The sequence below is a fragment of the Frieseomelitta varia genome, unplaced genomic scaffold (genome assembly GCF_011392965.1).
Source record: "Frieseomelitta varia isolate USP_RPSP 00005682 unplaced genomic scaffold, Fvar_1.2 scaffold_731, whole genome shotgun sequence".
NCBI lineage: Eukaryota > Metazoa > Arthropoda > Insecta > Hymenoptera > Apidae > Frieseomelitta > Frieseomelitta varia.
In genome coordinates this window covers 56,807-67,446 of record NW_025110514.1, presented here as the reverse complement: position 1 = coordinate 67,446, position 10,640 = coordinate 56,807, and the positions used below count along the sequence as shown (strand labels likewise).

The 10,640-nt window shown below is 25.8% G+C and overlaps 1 protein-coding gene across 8 annotated transcripts; it reads left to right on the top strand.

Annotated features, from left to right (window-relative positions):
* Positions 1-507: 507 nt before the first annotated feature.
* Positions 508-10,400, top strand: LOC122535521 (probable low-specificity L-threonine aldolase 2). 8 transcript variants are annotated; one of them, XM_043667121.1, is made up of 6 exons: positions 508-643; positions 1,215-1,332; positions 1,462-1,545; positions 5,276-5,680; positions 8,534-8,676; positions 8,752-10,400. In XM_043667121.1, the coding sequence occupies exons 1-5, from the start codon at positions 596-598 to the stop codon at positions 8,635-8,637; spliced, it is 759 nt and encodes a 252-aa protein (XP_043523056.1). In that variant the 5' UTR covers positions 508-595; the 3' UTR covers positions 8,638-8,676; positions 8,752-10,400. The 8 variants fall into 8 exon arrangements, 6 of the variants coding, with proteins under 6 accessions (XP_043523056.1, XP_043523057.1, XP_043523055.1 ...); XM_043667122.1 differs by having other exon boundaries at positions 8,534-8,681; XR_006308191.1 differs by lacking the exon at positions 8,752-10,400 and adding an exon at positions 7,423-7,568 and having other exon boundaries at positions 511-643; positions 8,534-8,586.
* The last annotated feature ends 240 nt before the right edge of the window (positions 10,401-10,640 follow it).

The following is a 10,640-nucleotide window of genomic DNA, read 5'->3' as shown; positions in this document are numbered from 1 at the left end:
TCTTTGCTAACAAGACTAAAATTTGAATTGGAAAAACTCTTAGTTATCGTGATTAGGTTACTTGAATTACCCTCTCCTCACTTTATTCAATATATTAGAGGGAGAGAGAGAGAGAGAGAGAGAGAGAGAGAGAGAGAGAGAGAGAGAGAGAGATATTTTATTAGAATCGTAGTCTTGCGGTTAGTTAGTGAGTGTGTTTCGAAGCTAGTTCTTGTATCTGGTAGTGGAATCCAAGAACGTTCAGATAAACACAGTACAAAATATACGCATGTATATATATATATATATACATATAATATTAAATATATTGTTCGATATATTGTTATATTATTAAATATATAACGATTTTCTTATATATTTTGTTATAAGTGTAATTTTGTTATAATATTTTGTTATAAGTGTAATTTTGTTATAATATTTTGTTATAAGTGTAATTTTGTTATAATATTTTGTTATAAGTGTAATTTTGTTATAATATTTTGTTATAAGTGTAATTTTGTTATAATATTTTGTTATAAGTGTAATTTTGTTATAATATTTTGTTATAAGTGTAATTTTTTAACCTATAAAATTTCCTTAATTACGTTAATAAAACATGTATTACGATAAGAGTTCTTCAAATATAAGTTATGATCAAGAAAAGGTAACAAAAAATAAACATATCAAATTATTTCAATGACATGTATATGATAAAATATTGAATGATTGCAATGATTTGTGCCTGATTTGAAAATAAAATATAAGCTGTATTATAGTATAGTAAAATATAGTAAAATAATAAGCTTTATTATAATTGTCGTTGTACAACCCTTGTGTTATTTTCCATTGTGCGGAGAACTATCACTAATACCAGAAAATTTGTCCAGAGGGAAATCGATTAAAATCACCATTTGAAATCAAAGAAATTACTTTTTAACTGTTTGAATATTTTTTGTTGCGATTCCAACACCTGTTCCTTTCCGAAATTCGTATAACATAATATGTCGAAAATTTAATTTCTTATTTTCTATATTGAAAAATAATTCTCATGCACAAGTCAATTTAATTCAATACTATATAACATGACACCAAACAAACATGTACATACATTTAACTGCGATAATGCTCCTTCATTTGTGAAAATTGGGCACAAACTTTTGTAATCATTTAATATAATCATTATAGTAATAATTTAATATAATAAATCATTTAATATAATAAATAAATTTTTTTAGGTGAAGATTGTTGATCTTCGAAGTGATACTCTTACAAAACCAACTCAAAAAATGAGAGAAGCTTTATCCAGTGCTGAAGTTGGTGATGATGTTTTCTGCGAAGATCCAACAGTAAAAGGTATGAAAATAATCGTTTTGAAATATATTTAGTATTAATATGGTATTAATATAGTAATACAAAATGCAAAAAATAATACAACAAAATAATATTATTATTAACAATATATGTTTTGTTATTGATTTTTAGTATTACAAGAAACAACGGCCAAAATGGTTGGAATGGAAGATGCATTATTTGTATGTTCTGGAACTATGGGAAATTTAATTGCAGGTAGGTATAGTACATTATATGTATATATATATATTAACTTTCATTTATATTACAAGTTTTATTAATTTCATTCACTTAAAGAGATAGTAATTCATAAATAATTTTGTTAGCTCAAATTATTATATCTTCAATTCAAATGTGAAATTAAATAAGAGGTATTCACTTCATATTTTAATTAATGTTAATTAATACAGAGAAATTAAATTCAAGTGTGTGCTATTTTTAATTGTTCTGTAATTCATGTAGAATTTTATGTTTGTAACGAATAATATTGCTAGAATGCAGTAATCACTGAAAAATCACATCACAAGACTGTTTGCATAAAAAGAGAAAATTATTTGGCAATAGTGAAATGACACATTTTGTTTATTTGTTTAAAACTTGTCCAATATTTCATGATCTATCAATATATGGAGATCTAAAAGTATTATATTATATAGATTTTTAAGAATGGAATATGCAAAAATGTTGAACAAATTCAAAATAAAACAGATTTTCTAATAAAATAACATTTATTAGTATGAAAAATATAAAAAAATAATGCAGAGAAGTTGTAAAGTAAGGTACTATTTATTAAAAGGTATTGAAAATTATCTTATCAAGATGAACGACGTATTTTGCGCATTTCTTCCAAATCTTAATTCACAATGAGGCAAATTATATTATACAAAAAGCTGACATTGTCGTGTAAAAATGTTAAAAGATTGAAATTATAGAAAAACATCTGTATTAATATATATTAGCGAAATACAAAGAACAATGTTTAACGCTTGCTAAGTAGCGAGTTTACTGGAATTTTCAGATGAAAAGAAATGCAATTTTAATGACTATTTTCAATATTATTTCTATGATGTACGAAAAGAAACATTAATAAAAATTAGATGACAAATGTTCAGCGGTAGTTTAATGATTTCGACGGCAGTCAGATACTTTGATAAGATATTTAATATCAAATTCATTAATGGAAAAATGAACAATGCTAAATATTTAAATTTGTTAAGGGAACAAACAAACAATCGTACAAAAGGCATTTCTGAATTTCTTCGGTATAATAGCTTTATACAGTTATATTTTACAAATAGCTCTATTTTGCCACGACCTGGAACATTAACATATGGGAAACAATATATATTGTAATATATTCTAATAATTTTTTGAATTTATTTTATTCTTATATTTTAATATGTGAAATTTGTTACTTACGTTTTATACAGAGAATATTTATAAGAAAAAATAAATAAGTAAAAGTCTCTTTTTTAAAAAATGATAGAAAATTCACATATTATAGCAATTTAAAAAAAAAGAAGATAATGAGAAATATTAATAAGCAAAATGTTTTTTAAAATAATTAAGTATAAATTAAATTAATAGAGATATATGTAAAAAGTAATATTTTGAAATGAAAAATTTTTGATATTTAGTTATTGACAAAAATAGTTCCTTTAATAATTCATAACATTTGCTTTGAATTACCTTGCAAATTGCTAGTTATTATCTGTATTTTATATTTGCTTATTATCTTCATAATTTATTGTCTTCTATAAATAATTATGATAAGAATACAGATAAGATTACATTCTAGTTCGTACGTTTTTTAAAAATTTTGTCTTGTTCCTTTTCCTAAATTTCAGATTTTTTGATGATTTTTTGATAAGACTTGAAAAATAATTATAGAATTATAGGACTTGAAAAATTTAGCTTAATGATATCTTATTTGATACCTTTCCTAAATAGATAATTGGCAGTTTAATGTTAAAGTTACAATCTCTGTTTTTTTTAAAGATGTAAATAGTTTTTGTAATGTAATCAATAATATATTAACTTGCTGATAAATATATGGATTCAAGAAATTTCTTGTAGATTTTATTACTTATGTGTATATATGCATATATATATATATATATATATATAATGTATTAATTGTATTATGCAATTTATGTATTAATTGATACAGTTTGACATTCTTCATATCAAAAAGATATTAATTTATGTAATGTAAAAAATTACTAGTTTAGGAGATATTTTAACTTTAATTCGTGCATAAAAGAAATATGAACACAAGAATATTGCTCTTATCTTTTCTTGTTTTTCACGTGAATGAACCGTATATTATATATATATGTATTTACAATGTGTCTCACATAACTAATGCCACTATTTTTCAAATATTTTAGATAATCTAACAAAAGTTGTTTCAAGTGGAATCTGATTAGTTTTCAGTCAGTTACATATTCCAATACACAAAATTTCAAAAAAACTTTTTTTTTAAATTTTTTAAATATTTAATTATTATAATACTATTTAGTATTCTAGTGATATTTTTAAATGTCATTGTATTATTGATTTTACATTGTTGTAGTCAATGAATTCAATAATCTGACACTGAATTGACCTTGAATGTAGAAACATTGAAGAAATTTTAACAAAATTTAAAGCATCAAATTTAGTGTAGAACGAAAGAAATATTAATGTAATATCATTGCAACTTATGAAGCGTAGAATCAATTATATTAAAATCTTTAATAAAATTTCTTTTATATATTGCATACTATGCGTATTAGAAAGTGTACATTTTTGAATCTACCGCTTATGTGTCTTCTACAAAAGATTTGCGTCTTTTGTTTCTAGTTATTTCCGTAAAAGTCTTCTCATAATAGAACCGTATGTACGCCGAAAATTAAAGTGTTTTGATCTCAAGTTATATTCATTAAATAAAGGTCAATTCTCTTCAAATTTTGTTATGCCATGAGTGTTGATGTATGAGGTAACGTATATGTATTTTTATAAAATGTAAGGTGGTATGAAAAACCAATGATGTGCTTCGAATCAAACATTTAAGGTAGTGGCATGAGTTAATTATCATTTGTGTACTGAATGCGGTATCCGCATTCAAATTCTAATGAGTCAGAAATATGATTTTTCATGGTAAAACATGGTGTCGAAATAGATGGTATGAATAAAAATAACATGATGTTATATGTTATACTTCCATATTAAATATAATTCATTTGAAGATTTGTTAAGAACATGATTAGAAGTATAAACATGATGATATATACATACAGGGTGTCTCGTAACGTTAATTCCATTAACTAGCTTAAAAAGATTCAACTTATTCGAATTTTATTTGATTTATTATATCAATCTATTATTTGAATTTCTATAGCTTAAATGTTAACAAGTTCACATTCCAATCACTCAAACAATTCGAACAAATTAAATTAAGTTATTTGAAATATTATTTTTAGATGACTAAATTATCTACTTATTTCATTTAGTTTCAAAAATTAAAATTCAATTCTGTGTTTGAGATTATAATATTTGAATATTTTAAATAAATACTTTCTTTTGATATATAATTGAATGATATTCTAATTTCTTTTGTTATCAATAAGTATTTAGGGTACATCATTGTAAGAATATGTTTAATGTTTATTGTATGTATAAATATCAACCATTTGTAAAAAATACTTTTGATGCAATTAAATGATATAATTTAATGCATCTTTTATACTATATTAATTATTAATTATTATGCTTATTATTATATTAATTATGTTATAATTGTATTATTAACTACATAGTTATAACTATTAATTCTTAAACTATATCAATTATACTAATTATACCAAAATGAATTTATTTATTTGAATTTTACTTTAATTGTTAAGAAAATTCAGTTAATCCATTGAAACAACTAGTTCTATTTAATTATTTTTTAAAATTGCAGTAATGAATCATTGCAATGTTCGTGGAAGTGAAGCATATTGTGGCGATTCCGCTCATATTTTATTACATGAACAGAGTGGTGCTGCCCAAATTGCAGGAGTAAATCTTAGACCATTACGCAACAATATCGATGGCACTTTTGATCTATGTGAACTTCAATCCAAACTGCGACATGATAGAGATCACGAGCCTATCTCTAAATTAGTACTTGTAGAAAATACAATTAATGGTAAAATTGTTCCACAGAGTTGGCTTAAAGAATTAGTACCATTCTGCAAGAAATATAATTTGAAGTTGCACATGGATGGAGCTAGATTATGGAATGCTAGTGTAGGATCAGGAATACCTGCAAAAGAGATTGTTTCTGGTTTCGATTCAGTAACGTTTTGTCTCAGCAAGGGTCTTGGTATGTAATATATTCTTTTTTATTTGTATTTTTTGTTCATAACAATAACTCTTTTTTTTATATTAAGTTATGTAATAAATTCGTGCGCCATTTGGTACTATATTTTTCAGAATATTAAGAATATGTATTGTGGAAACTGTTCTGTATATCATCTGTAATAGAGAATAGAGAACAATGTGTCTCATACAACTAGACGAGCTTCCAAATGGTTAGAAATACAGTAGCTAGGAAATACAGTTGTAATACTACAGGAAATATTTTCTTTTTCTTGTATAAAAATTTATAGTTTTGATTGTCGCCAATCGATGCAATTTCTAGAACTATACGAAAAAAAGCTTATACTCTGAACCTAATAGTTCAGAAATTATTATAGTCAAAAGTTTGCTAAACGATATTTCTGATTATTTTTATATTTTCGTTGAAGAATACTCGTACTACACATTACAACGTTTGTAAACATGAATCGGTAAAAAATATCAAAAATTTTAAAAAGATACATACCAAATGCACTTAAGAAGAAAAGAATATTAATGAGTGTTGCTATAACGGATCACTGTTTTGTTATAATATAAGTATTGTATGACACTTGGCAAATGTATTGAATTAATTAGCAAACTTTTGAACTATAATAACTTTTGAATTACATATTAAGTTTAAAGCATGTGTGTTAATACTTTTTTGTAGAGATTTAAAAATTGCATTTATTATCAAAACTATAAATTTTCATATACAAGAAGATGCAACTGAATTTTTAAGGTGTATCGATGCATAAAAAAAAAATTATTTTTAGATTATATTTTATTGGATGCCATTTAATTTTTGCAGTTATATGGACATAATACATAATATATACATATAGTACATATAATTCAAAGATACACAAATTATATACATACAATTTTTTGACAAATAAACCTTTAAAATTACTTAATTTATTTAAAGCCATAATAACACATTAATATTATCGTTGAGATAATGCGAACGAATTTATTACAGAAGCTAATATATTTTATTCAATATTTTTGAACAATTTAAAAGAAACAAATAATTCTTGTTTGTGATAGAAGTTTTAATAAAGAAATGTATCTATCATCATAATAATTAACATTTTAAAAAACAAATTTGGATTATTAGAATTTCCCTTAATATTATTGTAACATATGAAATGGTTGAAATAAATACGCTCTTACTTTTTTTAATCAAATTAAATTAAAGTATTAATCAAATTAAATACATGCTATTTGAATCTTTTTCATTATGTTATAATATTTGAATATTGTTATAAAAGATTTTAAACTTCAGGATTTTATAGAATTTAAAAATGTATCTTCTGTCACCCCGTTTTTTTGAAAATCTTATCCTTTAAAATGAAAGAATCTATGTATAGTAACCAAAAGATCTCACATGGCTAGATCATCAACCCATTTAGCGCCAATCACGAGTAGAACTCGTGTTAAATGAGACAGGCCTATATAACTTGCCACGAGTCGGATTCGTGGTATGCAACATAGGGTATATAAAATAATGTTCCACATAACTGCCGCTATGATATTTTAGACACTTTCGATAATCTGACGAAAAAATGTTTCGAATAAAAATCATTATTAAATGGATTTACAAACTGCAATGTAAAAAATTACAAGCTTCAATTTTTTTAAAAATTGCATTATACATTTTTAAGCTCATAGTCTTGTAACTGATATCAAGATGAATTCAATGAGTTGCCGTTTCATAACTTTTAGATATTTGGTGTCACTCTAGTAATGGACAGTACCAGAATATGTGATTTAAGCTTTGTGAGTTAAGCTATGTGATTTAAGCTTTGCTCAGTGAAGTTGTTCATCATCTGGATCTTGAACGATTCTTTTAGACTGAATGCACTTGACAGGTAATTATCTTTTTGAGTAGGTGTATAAATTTTCAAACCAGAGTTTTTTTTGGATTGAAAGTTTGAAATATTTCCTTTTTACTGCATGAAGTTCATTTGGGGCAAATGTAACTCTTGTTTGAATATGTTTTGAGTCCTATATTCGGATTTGGTGGATGGGAGTTGCTTTTATCTAGTTTCTGATTATCTTCTATTTGGAAATTTGTTTTTGCTAGAAATGCTGGTTTTAATTTTTCTACTGAAATAGTTCTTCTCTATTGACAAATATAATAAATCTCTGATCATTTAATCTTTGTTTAATTTTGTGTAGATTTCAGTATAGTGTTCTTCTTATTTCATCGCATTTTAAGAATATATATATATTTTTATATATAAACATACTGATTTTGATATGATGGACTATTGCTGTTGGTTTAAATGTTCATATGTTTTTCTATGAAAATTTCTAGATCTATCATTGAAACGAATTAAAAAAATCTCTGGGAATTCATATTGTGCATCGACTGGTGAGGCTTTAATATCTTCTTTGCAAGTTATTTTCCTAAAAGTACTGTTAAAAGCGCATCGATCGATGGAATTTTTGCATTGCACATTAATGCTGTTTTGGTGCCATCTTTCTTCTAAACCATTAATGGCAGGATGATATGGTGTAGTACTTATTTTTTTTTGCCCCGATAGTATTTGCTATAAATAATACGCTTTCAAATTAAGATCTTTAATTTGTTGTTATTGATAATGGTGTGCCAAAAAGACTAATTCTTTGAAAAGTGTGTTTGTTACTGTAATTGCTTCAATGTTTTTTAATGATGTAGTCATCGGGAATCTAGAAAATCTATCAATCATTGTTAAACAGTATTACCTCGGGCGTATGAATTATATCTAAATGAATATAGTTGAATCTATTATTTGGTACGTTAATTTTAATTGGATCTAATTTTATATGTTTGTTTATTTTTGATTTTTAGCATGGGATACATTCACGAGACCATGTAGTTGCATCTTTTCGAATACCGGGCCAGATGTATTTTTCTTCAAGTATTTTGGACGTAATTCGACCACTAGAATATGACAGACCGTGTACTATATCAAATGTTTTTCGCCTCAATGAGTTGGGTATATATGGTTGAACATATCCTGTTGACGTATTTACAAAAATTTTATTGTTATCTATAATTAATTGCAGCTCAAGGGAGATTTCATTTCGAAGTAGTACTGCTAATTCTGTGGCTTCTTTTTATTCTTCGTGAATTCTTTTTGAAGAAAGAATGGTGGGAATTTGTATCGCATATATTCTTGATAAGGCATCTGCTACTATATTACCATAAACGTACTATTTCTGTAGTGAACTGTGATATAAAATCTGTCATAATTGTCTCAGTGATGCTTTATCTTAGTGTTGTGAAAAAGCGTAAATTAATAGTTGAGTATGATCTGTTTGTACAATAAATATATATAAGCATATATATATAAGCATCTCAAATCAGGTTGCCAAAAACTGAAAGATAATGGACTAACAATTAATGTACAAAATGTGAACTCGAAAGAACCGAAATCGATTTCTTAGAATATCATGTTACTAAGGATGGATACTACTATCCAATCCAAGAAAGTTAACGTCGATCAAGACGTACCTTAAACTGGAAACAATTATGGAACTACTTCCTTTTTAGGAATTACTACAGACAATGAATATATCAATGAATATGTATATATATATAGTAACGTCATCTACTATAAATGAATATTCATTTATTCCAAATGTAAGATTTTATTTCCATAACTTTTTATGATTGTGTTATTTGTCTTTTTTATGATTGTGTTATTTGCTTTTCTATCATTAGGCATTCAATCACGAATTAACAACTCAAATAAACTCTTTTAATAACACAATTGATACTTTTTAACAGCTTTTTCAGAATGCTCTCTCACGACTCTCACGACTTGGTTTTTCAATTCTGCTCTTTCCAAAAAGAAAAGTTCTTCGTGCCTATGTTGTGCTTTTTGCATCACATTTATATTTTATCGTATTTTTACGATCAACAAATAGGCCATCTGTTATATTTAAACATAACTAAAATTATAACTACAGATTAATTATAATAACTGATGCTACATATTTATGCTGGACTCTTTGAGAGAATATAAGAATGAGTAATTTTGGAGTGACTAATTCTGATCTTTGATTGGTGACCACTTGATTTTTTCTGGATAAAGTGGCATTCTTTTTATGGTTTTCGAAAAAGTTTTCGGTGATATTTTAATGCATAGAAGAGCCTTCTGCTTTCATTCAACTTCCCATTGTACTAGTTTCTTTGTTAATCAAGTCACCCATGTATTATCTGTCGTGTTGTCGGTTGTAGTTCCTAGATTGGCGGTTTTACTGGCAGTCTGGTTTGCTTTTCCGTTGCCAAAAATTCTTGCATGGCTGAGGACCCATTAAGTTTTATTTTCTTTCTTTTCATGAAGGATGGATTTCAAGAATTTGAAGAATGATATCGTTATTAGATCTCTATTGTATTTTTGGAATCCATCATTACTAGTTCTTTGATACGAATTATTGGGAGTAATTTTGAAAGCTTGAAAAATGGCAATTAACTAAACTATATAGATTGAAATATTCTTAAGGAGTTTTCTTTTAAAGAAGTTAAAAGAGACAATTGTATAATATTTCTTTATTGTGTGAAAGCACACAAAATATCCTTATTTGACGATTTTCTTTTGTTGTGATAATAACAAAGATGTGCTTTAACAAATCATTATTAACTTATAGTTACAATAGACTATGTTACGATGTTAGAAATTATTACAATAAATATGTACCCTTATTTTTAATTTTATTCGTATTACTCTTTTAATAGTGTAAATGAAATGGTGTAAATGATTTTAAATAGTGTAAGTGAACTATCATTTTTCCGATAGTGATGTAATCATCGATAACTATCGGTAGTTGATTATTATCAACAGTTGATTATTAGATTAGAGGAAATGCACACCGGTCCCGCCATATCCGTTCCACGTGGGTTTGTTTTACGCGAATGAAAAGTCTGTTAGTACAATTTTCATTTTCATATC

What these genes read in the sequence shown, in the direction of transcription:
- LOC122535521 (XM_043667121.1), top strand. Translation starts at nt 596, where the DNA reads ATGTATTACGATAAGAGTTCTTCAAATATAAGTTATGATCAAGAAAAG. An exon ending in TAAGTTATGATCAAGAAAAG is followed by an intron (nt 644 to 1,214) that starts GTAACAAAAAAT and finishes AAATTTTTTTAG; the next exon opens with GTGAAGATTGTTGATCTTCG. An exon ending in CGAAGATCCAACAGTAAAAG is followed by an intron (nt 1,333 to 1,461) that starts GTATGAAAATAA and finishes ATTGATTTTTAG; the next exon opens with TATTACAAGAAACAACGGCC.